General features: G+C 40.5%; 1 protein-coding gene across 4 annotated transcripts in view; it reads left to right on the top strand.

Moving 5' to 3' along the window:
* Positions 1-830: 830 nt before the first annotated feature.
* Positions 831-20,810, top strand: part of CPED1 (cadherin like and PC-esterase domain containing 1) — a 269,600-nt gene continuing 249,620 nt past the window's right edge. For 2 of the 4 annotated variants that reach the window (XR_004682084.1, XM_035020996.1), the window contains exon 1: positions 832-1,995. Coding sequence is in view for 2 of the 4 variants with exons in the window: in XM_035020996.1 (XP_034876887.1) it covers positions 1,747-1,995 (249 nt within the window). In the remaining 2 variants the exon portion in view is untranslated. Of the gene's footprint in view, positions 1,996-20,810 lie in introns of all 4 variants that reach the window. The other 2 variants (XM_035020998.1, XM_035020999.1) reach the window with 2 other exon arrangements.

Below are 20,810 nucleotides of genomic sequence, written 5' to 3' on the forward strand. Positions count from 1 at the left end.
AGAAGGAGTTTGCGTTAGAAAAGCCACTTAGGTTCAGAGCTTTTGAAGAATGTCTGCTATGATTATAATAAGCCAGTCCTGGGTATCCAGAGTTGGCAAAGCAAGCGCGGAAAGAGGTGAGCAATAGGCACTGGACAGATTGCGTTTCTCCTTGGCTGTCCCTCCGCTGACTCAGCAAAAGTAGATGGAGTTTGCAGAATTGCCCTACAGAATTGTCCTTGTGGCGGTGTGTATAGCGTTAGGTTGAGTTGAATTGTGGACAAAGCCTGCTCTTTATCTTTTTATCCCTTTCCGCAAAGCAAAATTACCTGCTACTATCCACTTATTATAGGAGCAAAAAGTATCAGGCAACCAGCCCTTGAAAGACTCAGCCATTAGCCCAGGAAAGGAGCAGTAAGTGATAGGAGTTAGGTACCAAAGCAGAAAGATGACTTCGGTTATCCTGGTACATACTCAGGCTTTCAAGTTCTGCGGTCCAGGCAATACCTGGGACCCTTTTATCCCCCATAAGGGTGACCACACTTCCCTCGAGTAAAGATCCTTCCAATTCACGCCCGGAGTTCGCTTTCCTCTCATCCTTGACCTTTGCCATCATCTGACGAAGGGCTATTTGTTTTTCCACCGCAGTATTAAGGAAAAGAGATGACACCAGGCGCCAAAGATCAAATGTGTATTTAAAACTCTGCAGCTCCGGGGAGGCAGGCACATTTCCAGGGCGGGGAGAGGCGCGCTTCCCAGGCTGGGGAAGCCCACCACTTCTCTGCGCGGGAGCGGGCCGCGCGCGGCCGTGGCCCCGCCCCTCCCCGCCCCTCCCCGCCGGCGCGTGCGGCCGCAGTCCCGGCCCAGCTCCCGGCCGGGAGAGCCACGGCGCGCGGGGGGCGGCGTGCCTGCGGCCGGGCGGCCGCGCGGGGGAGCTGAGTTGGAGTCACACGACTGGCTGTTTCCTTCCGAGGGCTTTGGGCCAGCAGTCCATTAGGCGGGGGATCGTGACAACTTTTTTTTTCTGGCTAAAAGGATGAAAACTGAGTAAGTGCATAGAACGTTGAACTTGACGCGGAATGAAACCAGTACAAGCAGAACCCGAACAGTCACCATGTCCATTCACGCCGGGCATCCCCTTTTTATGCTAAAAGCCGTGAACGCTTACGGGACAGCGGCAATTTAAAACTGGAGGAAGGGAAGCAGCGAAGAAACACGCAAGGCTGAGAGCAGGACTGCTCAGAACTCGGAGGAGAAATGAGGAACCGCTGAGGCGAGCTGGCCTGCATCCCGCGGGGCAACAGGCGCTTTTGGTTTTAGCCTGTTGCGCTCTTCAGTGCTGTTTCCAGGCTCCAGATCGACTTTGCGGTTGTTTTCTTTTTTCCTGTGAAGTCTTTGCTGTGAGTTTAAGGATGTTGTGGCAATAAGGCATTACCGGAAGCAACAGTCTGGCAGCCTGGGGTACGCTCAGGTTATTAGTTACAACTATTATTATTTGGATGTCTTTTTTTTTTTTTTTTTTTTTTTTTAACCCAGGCCAGCCACTTTTCACTGTCATCCATGGAAGAGATCTTATTAACCGCCTCAGACTTTGGGACCTATGATTCTTTGGCGTGAACCCTTCGGAAAGCTCTTCAGCGGGGATGGAGCAATCTTGATTTCAGTTGTGGATAAAGAAGGCTGATCTGTATTTTTCATGCTGACAAAAAATAGCTGCTATGACTTTTCCGGCAACGCGGACAGGGGCCAAGTGAAGCTGAACTGGTCATGGTCTGTCGTCCGGTGTTCCCTTGTCGTCGGCGACTTTGTCCCCGGCCCTTCCTGGTGGGCTTGGTGGTGGCAATCTGTCTCTTCTACCAGACCCTGACACTCCGAGGGTCGAGGAAGCTCACAGCCGCTGTCCCTGGGGCTGCCCCGAACACACCCCCCGAAACCCAGGCAAGCAGATGCGAGAAGGGATTCTCCCCGGACAAACCGTGCTTCCTTCCCTCCGGTAATGCACAGGAAATCAGAAAGGTAAGATGGTCACGAGCTTAACCTTGACATTTTCCGTAAAGGTAGCAGTCTGCCTCTCTCTGTCCTTTCTGTAAAACTAAAATTAGCTTCCATGAGGTCTGAAAGGGATCCAGAGTATACAACGGCCCAGAGGGTGACCTTATGACAGTGAGACACATGTTAGCTTCAGCTTCTTCTATTTACTTCCAGAAAGTCCTGGCCTTTATCTCCTCTCTTAGAGTTTCACTTCTTTTCAGCTGAATGAAATAGACAATTTGGAGTTGGTGGGAGTGATGTGAATTCTTTCTAAAGTATTAGGATTCTGAGAGATCTGAAGATTTCCAGCTCAGGAACATAAACCATAGATTCATAAAATTTGATCAACATTGAGTGTTTCCACAAGGTAGTCAGCATGAGTGCCCAGACCATTCCAGACTCAAAGATATTCCAGAATGCCATTTTATAATTGATTAAATCGATTTTTCATTGGTGAAGATATTTCTAAAGCAACGTATTTATTTCTGAACCATTTAAAGGAATAGTATAATACGTTCCCTCAAAAGAATTGATACCTGCATTTTATTGTTTATAGAATTTGGGAAATATTGATTATTCTATACTTACTATTACTAATATTACTATACTATTACTAATATTACTATTCTAATTAACTTTACTAATTTTGTGAAGTGTTGGAAAAAACACAAAACACACAAAAAACTCCACAGGATTTCTATTTTAATATACCACTCTGTTCATGCCTATCAATGAGATGATGACCTTTAAAATAATCCAGCCTGAAAAAGAAAAAGGAAAAAGAAAAACACACATGCAAAAATTCATGGCAGCAAAGCCACTGACTTCTGTGCTCCAGCAAAAAGTATAGCAAGATAATTTAGGAAGCTATAAGTACTATCTTATATATGCAGTAAATTTAGGTAGATCCTAGGATTGTGGTTATTGTTTGGAGCAGAATTTCCTGTTGAAATTCTAACGCCTCCAGCATGGCTACCATCTTGTTTCAAGAACTCCTTTATGTATTTCCTTTAGACTCATAACCCTGTGAGATAGGTAAGGTGGGCATGCTTGCCATCAATGCACAGGTAAGATGGCCGCTGCTCAGAGGTGTGTAGGCAGACCACAGGGCTAGCAGGATGACCTGATACACCCACCTGGTTCCTACCACAGCACTGATGCTGAAATCAAAGTAAGTTCAAGGCTCTGATAACAATTGGTGAAACCACAACTGTAAGAAATAGAATAGGTTAGAACAAAAAAAAATTTAAAACCTTGTAAGTGAGTGACTTAGTTTATCAACAGTGTCAAGACACATGACAAAGAATAGCAGATAATATAACTAGAAACACTTCCAGATGAAACTCCAACTGCAAGTGCGAGTCAGTGATTAAATGTTCTAACATCACTGAAGAATCTGTGTTTTTTCTTCAATTGTACTAGCATTAATTTTTATTTGCATTTTTTAATACATCAAATTTTTATTTATTTATTTATTTGAGAGAGAGAGAATGAGAGAGAGCACATGAGAGGGGGGAGGGTCAGAGGGAGAAGCAGACTCCCTGCCGAGCAGGGAGCCCGATGCGGGACTCGATCCCGGGACTCCAGGATCATGACCTGAGCCGAAGGCAGTCGCTTAACCAACTGAGCCACCCGGGCACCCAATACATCAAATTTCTAATGGGTGTAAGCTGTGACTTGGAAAGTCACTTCTTGTTTTTTTTTTTTTTCCCCAATATTAATAAATACAGTTTCTTTAAAAGTAGTTGAAATGGTTTTGCTCCTTTTTTTTTTTTTTTTGGAGCTAGCTTTGCTTTTTAAGTACGGAGTAAAAATTGGTGCTAAAAATTTTGGACAAAAAGGTTTTTTATTCATTAACTTACAGCTCTTCATACTCCCTGCTTGACTTTATGTGACTCCTGCTTTTGCCTGTAACACAGGCATATGTTAACTGTTATTTGTAGGTTGTCACAGAAAATTCCATTTCAGCTTTGGATCTCCTGCTACTTATAAACCATCTGAAACTTATTGGCTGCTTGTGTAAAACATTCACTCTAGAATTTTCTTCACAAAAAAAAAAAAATGGCAATCACATGATTTTTCCCCCAAATTATTCACAATCTTAATATTTTAATCATAAACAAGATTCTAAATTCACAATTATAATTCAAAAGCCCATGGATATAAGAAGTCAATTTCCAAACATTTGCCATGTATTTCTATTTTTAACTAATTTGTGTCAGCCATTGGTTTAGAGCCAGTTTTTATTAGAGATAGAAAGGAAACTAGAAAGAATCATGTGGAAGTTAGTTAAAACAAGATATAACTTAGTTCTCCTTGTAATACATGTTCCAAGAAAAAAGAATCAAATAATAATCCAGTTTTAAGGATTAAATATTCTGTAAGATAGTTAAAGTGAAAAAACAAATGTCTTTGGGATCAGTGTATATGGATCATTCTCAAAATGAGCTACCTTATGAAGTTCATTAAAAAAATCACTGATGAAGAAGATAGCAGGAGGGGAAGAATGAAGGGGGGAAATCGGAGTTGGAGACGAACCATGAGAGACTATGGACTCTGAAAAACAAACTGAGGGTTCTAGAGGGGAGTCGGGGGGGATGGGTTAGCCTGGTGGTGGGTATTAAAGAGGGCACGTACTGAATGGAGCACTGGGTGTTATATGCAAACAATCATAGAACACTACATCAAAAACTAATGGTGTAATCTATGGTGATTAACATAACATAAAAAAAAATCACTGAGGAGATGCTTGTGTAGATTTTCCTCAAGACCTAAAATTAGCTTTTATAGAAGAAGCATTGTTTCTGTCTAGAAATTTTAGGTTTTGGTATTACTTTTATTTACAAACCAAAATGTTCATTTTTCTAGGGCTTTCCCTTACTGATATCCATCCATTTTAAAGTGACTTTTAAAGTTACTTAAAATAACTGATTTTGACCTAAGGTTCATGGACTCCAGGAAGTATTTGGATTTATAAGATGACTACCAAACACAGACATTTCACACAAAATATTGTGTATATGAGTGTACACATTTGTCTGGGAAAAATCCTGATCCCCTGCAGATATTCAGACCTAAAGAAATACTAAGAACAAACAAAATGATTAAGAAGCAATGCATTTAAACTTTAATTGCTCCTCCAGGAAGTATAAGTTGGGCTTGGATTTATAAATCTGTAAAAGGAAAACAAAATCTTAATGAAAGAATCCATGTGATGACACTTGGAAAAGAGTTTCCATGAATGCTGTAGGGATAAACATTCAGAAACTAAAATACACTCACAGAGTCTTTCTCGAATCATAGTTTTCATACTTTCGTGAATGAGCAGTAACTATTCCCCAGTCTCTTTGGTTGCAATTCTTTCCAAGAGAAGACCTTTTGTACTTCATCAGCCTAGCGACAGAGGGTTCTGTAGTAGCAGATATTTAAAGGTGGGTGACTGACTATGCCCTTAATACCTTTACAGCTGGGACTTGGTTCACTGTCTAAAACTGTTTTCAATACAGATTGAGATCATGGTCTAGTATATGCCAACGTTCCGTGGTGAGGGAGTACTCTCCCTCTTCTGGCCAAATTTTAATTCTTTTTTCCGTTTGAACTTTCCAAAGGACCTTGCTAAGCAGCTGTACTTTTGTCATTTCTTCCGGGTTTTCTCCCAACTTTAGTTGTTTAAATTTTGGCTACTAATCTGCCATGTCTTAAAATCATTTCAATTTAATGTGTAAGCTGAAGACAATTCCATTTGTCTTCACTGAAGTAGATCACTCAGTAGATTTATTTGTTTTCCTGGAATCTAACACTTTAATATTTCACAACAGAGGAAGCACATTAAATGATAAACAGACACAATGGAAGAAAATATGCTTAATATACATCCTTAGTATATGTTCCTTTCATGGAAACTTTACTATTTGGAGAATACATTTATACTCACTGTAGCCATGTGTTACTGATTATCTCCTCTTGATACTCCGCAAGGAGAATTAGTAGTTCTTTGTTGCTTGACTATTCATTTCTCCATTTCTTCTGGACGCTCCATTCTCCTTAAGTGACTGCTCTCTACAACTACTCTTCCTGGTATACAACCATAATCCAATGCAAATAATTGAATGTTTTCATACAAATATGCTCTATTTAACTTAGTTTGTGTCTCCAATAATGCATAATATATTTAACATTTGAAAATTTCTAAAAATTGCTTGTTTAGGCCAGGTTTTCTATAGACAGAACCTGAGGCAAGCACTTACATGCTAAACTTCATTAGATGCTGCAATCTCAGGGATGCAAGAGTAGGGGGGAAAGGGAACAAGGACAGCAAAGACAAATGGGTGCATTTATGAGAGACATAACCAGAGAGGCTGTATTACATTCTACATCTCAGAACAAGCATGGTGGGGAAGGGGCAGGAGGGACAAGTGATTTATCACTTGGCTTTTCCTTTCTTCTGTCTTCCATTGGTTAGAGTTGTCCCGTGCTACTTCCACGTAGTGTTACCTGGACTCTCAGGGTGGCCACTGGGCAACCAGGGCCTCAGTGGGTGCAGTCCTGTCAGGGCAAAGGTGGTTCCTCCTTCTCAATCAGTATGGCGCATAGGAACTCCCAGGTCTGTGGTGGCCATGGTGGTAAAAATGGTGTCCATGGCTTACCACAAACATGCCGCAAGTAATGTCCACTGGAGGGGTATGTGATACAGTAGTTATGCTAATGTTGCTTTCTAAAAGCCACAGAATATGTCAAAATGTGCTCTTACTCTTGGGAAATGGCGTCACTCCCTTTAAGTGAAATGTTTGTAATTATCTCACTGAGAGTTCTCCAAATTAAAAAAAAACAGTTCTCACTTCATCTTTACCCTTTGTCTTCCTAATTCAGTTCATTCTTTCATTTTCTTCATTCCTTCAGTGACTATCTGGTGAGCAGTTTGTGCCAGACACTGTTCCAGGCACGGGTGGCACAGAAATAAAGGGCATTGTGAGACAGATCAGGAGTTAAATCAGTGCTGGGGAATCCAGATCTTTAATAGAGCATTTTGAAAGGTGAGCAGGAGTTAGAAAGGGTGGGGAAAGAGAAATGTATTACAAGCAGAAAACACCACATATGCAAAGAAGAAATTAAATGATAGATTTGGAGGATGCAGGGTATTCTCTGTGTGTGTGTGTGTGTGTGTGTGTGTGTGTGTGTGTGATGTGTTGGGGGGAGCAGAGCAGGAAGGCAAGGAAATCAGGTAGAAAATTCAGCAGGGTCTAGATGTGGAAATGTGGGCATGATAGAGAGTCTGGATTCTATCCTGTAGGCAACAGGGAACGCCTGAAGAGTGGTAAGCAAAAAGTGGCATAAATAGATTTATGTTGTAGAGAACATTCCAGAACACATATTGCAGAATGGACTGGAGGGAATAGAATTGAAGGTAGGGCATCCAGTTGCAAGGCTGTTTCCCAATGCTTCTTCTTTGCCAAATCTTACTTTCCTCTTGTGTTCTTGAACACCTTTCCACGTTTTCTAGAACTGGTTCCAGAGTTATTCTCTCTTCGTTACAATATTGCTATTTCAGACCTTTCCTTTGGACCATACCTTCTGCCAGTAAACATACTCATAACTGATAACAATAAGTTTTCTTTGTACCTGGCAATCCGCTTAACCCAGTGTGTTCCCCTCTCTTGTTTTCCTCAGAGAAGCTGTGGCTGGTTCTCTTTGGATTCACTTCCTGGCCACCCCTACCCATCCCTTCTCCTTTTCATTTGGGCTTTTCTACCAAAACTTGTCTTCAGTGACCCCTTGGCTATCAGATGGAATGATTTATTTTCAATCCACATCCTTCTTCTCTGAAGCATCTTACACTATTAGACAACAACTCTTTCTTGAAACTTTGAATTCCGTGACACAATGGGATTATTTTCTGATCTCTATGGATAACTGGTGGTCTCCTTTCAGGGTGCATTTCCTCTGATGCTAAAATTAGACATTGCCAAATTTAGTGTATTGGGCCTTCAGTTGTCTTGTTTTATACTTTCCCTTGGTGATTGTATTGACTTTGTACACTGTTAATTTTCAACCTGTACAGATAACCTATCAGGTATATTTCTAGCTTGGATCTCACTCTTCAAGCCCCGGTGTGCATCTCCAGTTTCTTGCTATCTTTTATAGAGGAGTGATAAGAACTATGAAAACTCAAATGTTTTTCTTTCAAAATTTTCATGCCCAAATTAATGGCTCCTCTTGACCTCTATGTTTCCGTGAATAGGACTCCCCCATCCCCCATTCTCCTGAATGAATAGGTTTTAAACCTTTAAACCTAGAATTACAGTTGATACTACTTGCTCTTTCTCTCCACCTTGCCCCCACCTAATCCACCTGGCCTGGCTCCTTACTAAATCTGTAGGCCTGTCACTGATCCATATGGCCAGCTCTAAATTAGAAAGGCCAAACCTTTTTCAGGTTTCTCTTTTTCTCTCTTTGTTACCTTTTTAAAAAATTTTAATTGTGGTAACAAACACCAAATATAAAATTCACCCTCTTCATCATTTTTACATGTACAATTCAGCAGTACTAACTATATTTATGTTTATAATGTTATGTAAAGGCCACAACATTCTTGCCTTGTTCACAACCCTTATTCAGAACCATTTGTTTCAACCCAACTCAACTTGTATATTGCTTCCCAGTGTGTTCTCCATTTCCCTGGCTTCTGGCCTATTCCTAGATGTCCTCTTTGTGGTTTATATAGTGCCTTTAGACATGCTGTTCCTTTTCTAGCTCTGCCTTCTGATTTCTCTCTGAGACCACGATGCACATTTGGCCCTTTATTATACTAAGTAATTTTAGTTAGTATCACCTTAGAACAAGCCTGTATGACTGGTATAAAGTGGGTTTTTCCCAAGTCCCCCAAATGAACCCAGATAATAACTAATTAATATTCCAAATATTTAGAGTTTATCTTCACAATCTTAAAGCTGTGTCCTCATTGCCACTAACCTAGACTATTTTCAGTAGCCTGACTAGTTCCCCTTCAATCTACTGCACATTCAAAGCCATCTATGTATAACTCCTATAGCATCTCTCCTAAATAGCCTTAAGTAGTTGTCATACTAAACCTGCTAAATTGAGTAGAATCCATCCTTTTCATGCCTAGTATGTTCCAACATACTCTTCTGGTCTTATGTCCCACTCTGCATTTGTCTGTAATCCATAAGCAAGCCATACCGTTGTTCCCAAATGCCACCATCTCTGCCTTTGCCTGGAGGCACCTCCAGCAAGTGTGTGCTAATCGATACCTCTAGAAATCTTCACAAACATTCTTAAAGCATTCTGGAAACTGGAATTTCACCTCCTCTTGGTGGCAGACCTTATCTCCATGACTTGATGTGTGCTTGAGCATCCCTAATAAAACCTATTTTTCATTATAATTATTTAGAAATGAAGAAACATGAGAATGTAAAACTGGAAACAAGTTGGAGATCATTAGGTTCAAGATCTTTATTTTATAAGTGAGAAAAATGAAGCTCACGGAAAGGAAGTGCCTCTCAGAGTAACAAATGGAGTTGATAATGATGATAAGATTAGACTAAGACCTGTGGTTTTCTAGCTGTCTCCATTCTATTTCCCATACTATCTCCATTCTATTTCCGTATATTCCATTCTATTTCCAAATACTCTCCATTCTATTTCTATATAATATCTCCATTCTATTTCTGTATATATCTCCATTCTATTTCCATATACTCTCCATTCTATTTATGTATACTATCTCCATTCTATTTCCATATACTCTCCATTCTATTTCTGTATAATATCTCCATTCTATTTCCATTTACTATATCCATTCTATTTCCATTTACTATATCCATTCTATTTCTGTATACTATGTCCATTCTATTTTCATATACTATCCATTCTATTTCCATATACTCTCTCCATTCATTGGCATTATGGGTTGAATTATGTTCCCCTCAAAAAAGATATGTTGAAATCCTAACTCCAGAACCTCAGAATGTGACCTTCTTCAGAAATATGGTTGTCGTAGATATAATTAGTCAGTATGAGATCACACTGGAGTATCATGGGCCCCTAATCCAATATGATTGGTATTGTAAGAAGACAGTCAAACGAAGATAGAGACACATAGGAAGCACATGAAGAAAGAGATTGGAGTATGTAGCTGCAAGTCAAGGAACCCCAAAGATTGCTGACAAATCACCAGAAGCTAGAAAGAGGCAAGGAAGACATCCCCTACCATTTTCAGAGGGAGCCCGGCACTGCTGGCACCTTGTGTTCAGGTATCTAGCCTCCAGAATTGTGAGACAATACATTTCTGTTATTTTAAGCCACTCTTTTGTGGTACTTTGTTATGGCAGCCCAAGGAAACTAATAAAATTGGGGAGGCAGAGTAGTTCAGCACATGAGCTCTGGAGTCAAATTAATAGCACTTGTTACCTTGCTACCTTGGGCACATTTCTTGATCTCTTCGGGATTTCATTTTCTCACCTCAAAATGGATATATTATCACCTACCTTACAAGGCTAACCTGAGCCTTAAATGAGATAAATCTTGTGAAGCACTTAAAGTGGCTGACACATAGAAAGTGCTCAATAAATATTAACTATTATATAATTTCCTTGAGGATTTACTCATCCTCGTAGTCCCTACAAACCCTAACATTTGGCCTTCACAAAGTAGGCGAGCAATAAATAATTGCTTCAGTGAACATGAGTACCTGGGTAAGGAGCATCTGAGTGGAAATTCTTGTTGAGTTTCTCCCCCTTTCCTCCTGTGTCTCCACTGTTGTCTTTTTACTAAAATGAGCCTTTAGAATCAAGACAAAACTTGGGGAAGCTGTTATGTCAGTCAGAGTCAGGCCTGCTTATCTGTAGGCAAGGTTTGGGCTGAATCTTTTTAAATTTTTATTTATTTTTTAAGTTTAAGATGCTGGGGTTAACGATATGCTGTAGTTGAGGATGTGGAGAGATGAACTGGATGGGGAGTAGAGGAAAGAGGTTAAGATTTTGGACTCTGCACAAATATACATATATTTTGTTTGTTTGTTTGTTTGTTTGTTTATTGTTTTTCTCCCGACATACAATATAAGCTCCTTAAGAGCAAGTATTTGATTTAACTTGTTTACTGTTTCTGGCTCCAGTACCAAAACAGTCTCTGACACGTTAGTGAGCCCTGAATAAATACCTAGTCAATGAATAAATGAATGAATGAATCATGACTCTGGGGATCAGAGAAAGCCTACTTTAAAGCAGAGATGAAAAAATGAGAGGAAGTCTTCCTTCCTTCTCTTTTTTATTTTTGTTGAGCTCTCTGATCTTCCACCCCATCTTTATCTTGTACCAGTATCCCTTGAACCCTTTCCTGTACCATCTCTTCTCATACTTGTGGCTAATGTTAATTGTCTGCCATTTTGCTACATTGAATCTGCTTCAATTATCATCCATTTCTCCTGTTCTCTTCAGCTTTTTTGTCTCATTGGGATCTTTATCCTATAAGAGATCTCAAGTATCTACCATATTTAAAAAAGAAGAAGGAGGGGGTGCCTGGGTAAGTGACCAACTCTTGATTTCAGCTCAGGTCATGATCTCAGGATCATGGGATCGCGCCCCATGTTGGGCTCTGGGCTCAGTGTGGAGTCAGCTTGTCCCTCTCACTCTGCTCATGTGCATGCTCTCTCTCTCTCTCTCTCAAATAAATAAAATAAAATCTTAAAAAAAAAAAAAAGAAGAAGAAGAAAGAGGAGGAAGGGGAGGAGAAGGAGAAGATCCTTTCCCAACCAATGTGGCTTTCTAATTACTTCCCATCTCTCTTGGCTTCTTGGTCACCATCATCTAACCTCTCTTCCTATGAAGCAATTCCCATTTTTTAACAGGTTAATTCTACTAAAAATTGAGCTTTTCCTTTTATGTGTTTTTATATTTTAACCATATTTGGAGGTAAATATTTTAAAAGTATGCTGATGGGACTCTAAATACAGGGGACTATGCACAGGAGGCTCTCAGGAGATGATGTCAGCATACTAACAGGTATGTGACTTTCATAGAATCGGTTGGGCTGCCTGATGAGCATTTAATGCCTGTGGATTTCTTTGAGATAGTTGATCCGAGCTGTGTTAGATTTTTAAAATGAAATATCACATGGGTGAAAAATTGTTCATACTGAGAGTATTTTAAACAAATTCAAATTTGCTTACATTAGATAAATTTTAATGAAGACTTGATGAGGCCCATATTTAAGCAGGTTATGTTAAATTTCCTATGAATCAAAGAATTAATCAGTTTATGGGTGTCATTCTCTCTCATTTTTTTTCAAGAGAGTGGCAATAGCTTCTGGTTCTTTCTCCCTCTAAGCAATTCTGTTTCTCATTTTAATGGAATTGGAAACTCACATAAACCCTCTGAAATGGAAACCGCTAGATAACACTCACATTATAAAAAGTGCTTCCTGTTATCAACTTCGAGTCTGTGGCCTTTTGGGGTGAAAGAAATGTTTGGTTTCATTTTTCCCTTTGGTTTCCTTTGGATATTTTTTCTAAGGAGCCATTCTCACTAAAAGGATGAGCTCATGTACTAAAACAGGATTTATGTTCTCTAACAGAAACTATACCAAAGTTGGAAATTGACATGGTAAATAGTACTTTGTCAATGTTTGCGCTTTGTTCAAAATGTAAAACTAAACATCTAGATTTATGTACAGGGTTAAAAAGGAATATAATAATAAACTATAAATTGAGTCTTTGCCATATATAAGCATATTAGTGAAAAAAAGTTATTGAACTTTCAATTAAATTCACTTATGACCCAAAATAATAGATGAAACAAAATAATTATTAAGAGGAGCACCTGGACTTGGAAGGGCAGAATGGGCCCAATCATGTGTTCTGAAATATTACTACATTTGGTATCTCTAATCCTTACTTGGGGACTCTTGATGGAACCCTGCCAATTTGCCTATAGTGCATCCCAATTGGGCACCTTCCGGGGGGGGCGGAGCTCCAAGACTCTACATATTGGGAATAGACCTAACTCTCTCCATCAAGGCTTCTGACCTCCAACCTTTTAAGTATATTGGATAAGAAGTCTAAGAGAGCATAGGTATGTTGTGGAACAAACATGGCTTTTGGTGCACAATGGTTCAAAATCTGTGTCATTTACTAGTTTAGGTCATAGGCAGATTTTACCTAGATTTCTAAACTCTGAATTATCTCACTGGAAAAATGAAGTTAACTAAGCCTGATGTGTGAGAATTGATTATGTGTCTGAAAACACCAAGCATGGTGGCTGACCAGGGTTTGTGTTCAGTAAATGTTGGTGTTTTTCCTGCCCACAGAAGCTGGATTTAAGTTTTGACCTCAAAAACAAGCACTATAAAGGGCTTATATTATATATTTTTTTCAAGAATGCACATATGTAGTTCCTATTTTTGATCATCAGCCTGCATGCTTTCTTCATTATATTCTGCTTAGGCAAATGTTTCAGGTAGCATGTTCTATGCTAGCAGTCTTCAAATTTTCTCTCTGACACCTCTCAGTAAGTCAAATGCCAGCTTTCCACTGGTTTTTCCCAGATGCATGATACTTCTTTCCCCTCCTGCTCGAGAAAGTGTTCAGCCACAAGTAGTAGGAATGTACCACATCTTCCCTGATTTATAAAGTGCAAATCATTCACCAATTTTGGTATTTTAATTCTTTTCATAGCCAATTTCTTATAACACACCTCAGAGCTAATTTTGACAAATCAAAGCTCATATCTGCTGTCCTAAGTATATTCAGACTATGCGTAAGAGAGGGATCTGGGAAAAGTGACCAGTCTGGGAGAGTTAGGCAAGGGAAAAGCCTCATAATAGTAAATAATCTATGGGGAGAAAAGAGAGTTTATTAAATAGTAATATTGGTCCTGGGTCCTGGTGTTTCTTCCTGGTTTTGACATGAGGAAAAGTGTTGGGGTCGTGGTACACCTGTTAAAGGTCAGTGTATCTGAGGCAGATCCTGCTGTGCCCCGCTCACTCTCTGAAAAAGAGTAAAAAAAAAGAGAAAAAAGAACTAATGGGTGTTAAGGAGGGTACTTGTTGTGATGAGCACTGGGTGTTGTATGTAAGTGATGAATCACTAAAGTCTACTCCTGAAACCAATATTACTTTATATGTTAACTAACTAGAATTTTAAAAAAAAAACTTGAAAGAAAAAAGAACTAATGGGGGCCCAGTTCCAATTCTGAAGAGTTAAGTAGCCATGGACAAGTGACTTATTTAGTTTCTTTTTGTAGACTACGGCGTAAGGATGGAAATATATGTTGCAGAGATGTCATGGGGTCAAGGTAGACACTGTTGCTCAGAATGTTTTGGAAAGCATTGAGATTATAAAAGGTGAGGGAGTCAACATTATCACATCTGTTAAAAGATAAACCAAAGCATATTGGAAAATTTAAGAGTTTATTTGAGCAAAAATCGATTCTAGTCAGGCAGCACCAAACTGGAAGTGGTTAAGAGTGTCTCCCCATCAGGAGCTCAGGGAGAGACTTTAATAGAGAAAAGGCACAGGCAAGGTAAGGCAATTATTGATTGGCTAAAGCTTAAAGCCTGGTTGGCTGTTTTTGATTGGTTGTCCTTAGGTTTTGATTTGCTAAGCTTGAGGCATTTACAGGCTTAGATTTTGGTTTGCTTTCCTAGACCACCTCACATTATAGCCACTTCAGTCTAATAACCTCAGTGTTCAATTAATTTAATACATCCCAAAGGATAACGTCATGAAAATATTCTCACTGCACTTGGCATCTCTTGAGGGAAAAGAATGCATATAGGCAACATAAATGTGAGTACGGGGAATACTCCTTCTTTCATTAAAAAGTTATAGTATAATGTGCTACACAAATGTCAAGTTATGCAGTTATGTTTCAGAATGTTACTAGGAGTCCAAAATTGCACTGTCACAGTTGAGTTTCCTCTTGATGTTTCACTGTTTCTTTAACAAGCAATAGAAAGTATAATAGTATTCCAATAGTTTCAGCCCTAAGCCTAGTTCTTCCCTGGTGGAAAATCTAGCATTAATTTAGCCAAGTGCACAAATGCTTCAGGAAAAATGGAACAGGAAATTAACTTTTTTGTAGCAGTGCAGGAACTATCTGACCTTAGCAAAGTATCAACCAGAAAGTCGACTTTCATATTGAGCAGTAAACTTTCCCTATTAGACACACCCAGAGGGCAGAAGTGATTTCAAGTGGGTTTTCCCTTACTCCTCTCTTTATTATTAACTCTCTCTCTCTCTTTTGAGTAAACACTGAAAACATTAATAACCCATCTGAAGCTTCCTACACACAAGCTAAACCTACTTGTCCAAATATTTCAGGGCTACATAAGCTATTTTAAAAAGTGGATGGTTTGGGGCAGAGTTAATTTTCTTTTTTGTGGAGGAGAAGATAAAAATGAGGGAAAAGCAGGTAAGCTGATTATTTTTCTTTTAAAGAGACAATAGTTAAAGTAATATGTCTGCTTTAAACAAACTTGTTTGCTGGAGAACAGATAAAATGTATTTGTGAAAATATATTCTGTCAGAAATATAAACTTTAGGAAGCTAGAACTGTCTCCTGTCTTTAATATAAAATAATGACATTTTAAAAGGAAGCCCCTTTTCTGTGTTATAAATGGGAGAATGTCTCATCCCCCAATGATGTACACATGATACTAAGCACAATTCTTAGGAAAACCCTGAAAAAGTGACCAAGAATTTTTAATAATGTAACTACTTCCTGTGAAGTCTAGCATTTATTTTTTTAAGATTTATTTATTTACTTGAGAGAGAGAGAGAGAAAAAAAAAAGGAGAGAGAGAGAGAGAGCATGGGGTGGGGGGCAGAAGGAGAGCGAGAATCCTCAAGCAGACTCCCCACTGACTGTGGAACTTGACATGGGACTTGGGGCTCAAACCCAGGACCTCGAGATCATGACCTGAGTTGAAATCAAGAGTCAGATGCCTAACTGACTGAGCTACCCAGGTGCCCCAGTGAAGGCTAGCATTTAAACAAAACCTTCTAATAAATTACTGGCAGCTGGATCAAGGTGGGGAATCAAGTTGAGACAATGCCTGGCACATGAGTTGAATGAATGGATGAATGCAATCTATAAAATTCATGCTGTGTGTCCAGTGTAGGGCTTCCCATGGTGGCCTGTGGTCCTTAAATTTTTCTTTTGTACTTTCAGTTGATTTTTAAACTCTGGTCTCCCCTGACAACCCATCCAGGTCTTCTTCAATCTATAAGATGTCCTCACTTTCCTGAAAAGACCAAAGCAATTTGTTACACAAGACGAGATGGTTTCTTCTTTAGGTCTGGCCTATAAGATCTTGTGCTGAACCATTTAACATGAGTGGGACCAGGGGAGACTAGGTGGAGGCTTCTAGAGGGGAAGCATGGAAAAAAGGGTTCTTAGTTCTCCATGGGACTGGGAAAGTATTACCCAGGGTAGTCCCCAAGGAGAGCCAAGGCTGTATGTTAGAACTGGCTAGTGGGCTGAAGGGATAAGATGAGGAGATTATGGAGCACGAACAGCCACAAGGGTGTTCAGAGCAAGCAAGAAAACAGAATGAGAGCCAAGGCATAAATGTATGCTTTACGGAAACTTCATGTACAAACTTGGTTTAAAGCAGGATGTTTTTTCATGTGGAGTGTGGTGCCTGAATATTTAACACTTGTTCCTCTATTCATCTTAACACTTTGTCCCCCACGTGGGTAGGATGAGGCAGGATTTCTCTGCGTTCGTGAGGTATGTGCCTCTATCCTGTGGCCTTTCATTTTAACAAGAACTACAGCTGACCCTTGCTGTCCTGGAGATGCAGGGGCACCTGCAGGGCGTATGTTCGTTTTCCATCCTTCCCCATCTGTGCAGTTCATGGGGACCCTGGATTTCTGGGGAGAATCTGCAAAAATTGGTTGCTACAGGGATGTGAGTGCTGAGGGGGAAAGACAGGAGCCAGAGATTCTATCTGCATGGGATTAACAATATTAGATACTTATCTGAAGTGGGTTTAGGCACCTGTCCTCCTCTCCTGGGAGGTTTGAATGTGGTGGCTGGGTAGACAGTGGATGGAGAATCTTCATCCCCAACTCAGTGCCTGAACTCTGCCCTTACATCTGGCAGATATTTTTTTAAGGCTGGACTCTCTGTGCCGAGTGGGGCATGTTCCCTCTGGTGCTGAAAGAGATTCTAGGTTGGCCAGCACATGTCGTCTTGTGATTGCCTGCTGCGGAAGCCTGGGGCCCGTATGTGTGCTGTGTTGAAATGCAGCGAGGACTGCAGGGCTAGGAGGACTGTCGAGATCATAAACTGGGCTCTGGAGGGTGCTGGGCGGGTTAGCAGCAAGCCTTGTAGCAGGGAGGGGGGCGGGGCGGGGAGAATGAAGAAGGAAATGAAGAATGCAAATGAGGAGCTCAGGAATTTAATAGGTGAATGCTAGGGAAGATCCTAAAACTAGACAATGGCGACCATTATCTTCTAAGCCATAAAGAGGGAATGTAACGGGCTAAAGAACTTTTTATATCCTTATTGTGAATTTATTTATAGAGTGTTCTAACAAAGTATAAAATTAAATCATATTTAGTTATACAATTAACATTACTGCCTAATTTTTATCTAGCACCCAAATCTAAAAAGTATGTCCATTTTATATATGGCATCAATGGCTGTATTTTTTAATGATACATTTGCTCTAACATTCTGTTTTTGTAAAAGAATAGTAGAAATGATGATCGATTATTTTTAAATGTGTTAATGCCCCTAATATATAAGCACCACCTTATCCTATTCCACTTGTAATTTGACAGAACCCCTGTGAAATCACATGATTGGAATGTTTAAGGTTTTTTTTTGTTAAATTCATTACACAAAGAGGCCCTAAGACTGATGTAGCTCTGACGCCCTGGCGACCTAAGCCTGTAAATGCCTCAAGCTTAGGAACTCAAAATGCTAACGACAACCAGTCACAAAAAAACAAGCTGTAGCCAATCAAATAATTTCCATTCTTTGCTTCCACACTTTCTCTGTATAAGTCTTCCCCCTGGCTCCTATGGGCGGAGCACACCTAACCACTTCGGGTTTGGCGTTGCCAGATTGGAATGGATTTTTGCTCAAATGAACTCAAAATGTTAAATATGCCTCAGTTTATCTTTTAACAATTTAAAATATTTTAATTTGTCAAGAGGTTCTTTTATGCAATAACTTCTTTAAGAGATATTTAATGCATCTTACTTTATGGGGGCTATATATTTTCAACTGCTTTTTATCTTCACCGAATCTCCTTTGATCCTTACACTAGCATGAGAAGATGGAAGGCGGGCGCCTGGGTGGCTCAGTTGGTTAAGCGACTGCCTTCGGCTCAGGTCATGATCCTGGAGTCCCGGGATCGAGTCCCGCATCGGGCTCCCTGCTCGGCAGGGAGCCTGCTTCTCCCTCTGACCCTCCCCCCTCTCATGTGCTCTCTCTCAAATAAATAAAATCTTAAAAAAAAAAAAAAAGAGAAGATGGAAGGCTGGTGCTTATTTGCAGATGAGGAAATTGAAGTACATCAAGTAGAGCTTACGTGGCATCAGCAGATAATGAATGGAGGGTGGGAAGTAGAGGGTAAATCAAGGATTTAGAAGGCCTTGGGGAGTTGGCTGGCAAAGACTCAAACTGAGATTCAGAGTCTCTGGCATCTATAAAAATGTTTGGTAGATTATATGATGCTTAGGTATCTGTACTGCTGTAATGACCCCAGTGCTCCTTCCTGTCTGTTACGTTGCTTTTGTAGGAACTTGCTATTTTAAGACTGAATTGCTGAATTAACTCGTTGTTTGGGCACGGGGGTGGGGGGGGGAGAGAGATTTGCTGTTATTTTAACATTTTTCAAAAGAACAAGGTCTCCCGTTGTTTTCTGCTTGGTGTTTCACAATTGTGGATTGTCGATTTTATATTTTCTTCATTACGGATGTCCTTCAACTGCTGCTGACACCGTGGTAAGATTCAGGGGGCTAGAGAATATTTACTCTAAAACCTGCAGACATGATCAGGGCTTGAGGGTTGGGAAGAAAGTAACTTCCTTCTCTTAAACTCTATGTGCTTGTCTGATTAAGGGGAGACTGAGAAGTGGGAAGAGTATAGAGACAGGAAAGCAGAAGGAAGGAGAAGAGACAAAGGAAGAACAGTTGGGAGTGGTTTTTATTTGATCCAAAATAGGAAGCAAAATCGAATGTGCCCAAAGAAAAAGCAACCTTCGTTCTCTCCAGATCTCATTTAAAGCTTTATCTTATGCTTAAAGATATCTCCAAGGACGCTATCCTGAGCACCATCTCCCGGCCATCTCTGTGTTTTTGTAACCTCAGCTGGGTCTTTGTTATGTCTGTAAAGTTACAGCAAACAGTAAACTGAAGACCCACAGCTGTGCATCGTGGGTGGCGCCTCCACCAAGGGGGAGCCTTGAATTAGTTGGAGGAAAAGCCTCCAGAGGGGGCTGAAAAAGATGCTTCTTATGACTTCCAAAACAGATAAGAAAGAGAAAAAAGAGAAAGTGGGAGGAGCAGAAAGGGGACTCAGAGTTCCTCCACGTTGCCTGAAATGGCTGAGCCGTCAGTGGGGGAGAATTTGCTAGCCAACTACAGCTGCAAGGCATGAAGGGGAAACATCTCGGGAGGAGACACTGGACACGGGCTCGAGGAGACATCACTGTTCTTGTCTTCTTGGTTTCATTTCTAATTTCACTCTGTCTCCAAGATTCCTGCTACATGTGAGGGTCAGCCTGGGGAAGGAGTGAGCGGCAAACTCACTTCCAGCCGCAGCCGGCATGCCTGTGCATTCTCTGGAGTCTGAAGAGCGAGAAGCTCTTCAGTCTGCCTTCTCTCTTCTGTCTTTCCACTTGCCCTCCACTAGTTTCTCCTCCTGCCCCCAACCACACAAGCTCTACACTGTGTGCCCCGTTTAGAAAGGCACGGTGTTGTTCCAGGTTGTGAGTGAGGAGACTGGGCGTCAAACATTCAGACAACCTAGGAATTCTCAGGGTCAACCTTCAGATTTTAGAGATGTGGTGGGAAGTCTTTACTGATCAACAAAAATCATTATATATATCCCTGAAGTCTCAGTATTGCAGATGTTCCAGTGGATTAAGGCAATATGATGTTATTTATCATTCAGTATTTTCTAGCTTAGGATGGTCAGATCAGGGTCTGTCCTGCTCTTCTCTTCCATTTTCCTCTTTTGTTCCCACTCTTCTTCTAATATGTCAGGCTTATAGCCTCTCTCTCTGCTTACTTAACACCTTCATGGCAAATCCTTTCTTCTGGAAGGTATCTCACCTCTCTCTTAGTAACACACATTGTGATTTGACTGTGCTCTTGCTGCTTCTCCTTGCTCTTTCTACCCCAAACCAGGCTCCACAGTGCAGTACTTACTGTCCCTTTCCTCCCAGTGCACTTCTGATGCTCCCCTGATGTGATTAGCTGTCTTCTTAGGACAGGTCTCTTGTCTCTCTTACAGCGTGATTGCCCAGGTCATGGAGTACTTCCATTTTTTAAAAAACTTTTCTGTATTATGGGAGTGATGGCCTATAGTTCTTAGGAAATCTTGTGATTTAGGAAGTAAAAGTCTGGCCTTCTAGACTTCTCTCAGGATGCCCATCCATCCAGAAAACAAAATAAAACAAGAAAACACCCTCCCAGTTTTCCTCCTTTGTCTCTCCCCTGCTATGGCTTTTAGTAAAAGGAATTGAAGTTCATTGAGGTTGTCCCTAGGTAGAAAGCCCAGCATAAAATTGTCAACTTTTAAATTCTCTACTACTCATGAGGTTTTGGTT

Source organism: Mirounga leonina, unplaced genomic scaffold (genome assembly GCF_011800145.1).
Source record: "Mirounga leonina isolate KUSES-001 unplaced genomic scaffold, KU_Mleo_1.0 Mir_174, whole genome shotgun sequence".
Classification (NCBI taxonomy): Eukaryota; Metazoa; Chordata; class Mammalia; order Carnivora; family Phocidae; genus Mirounga; species Mirounga leonina.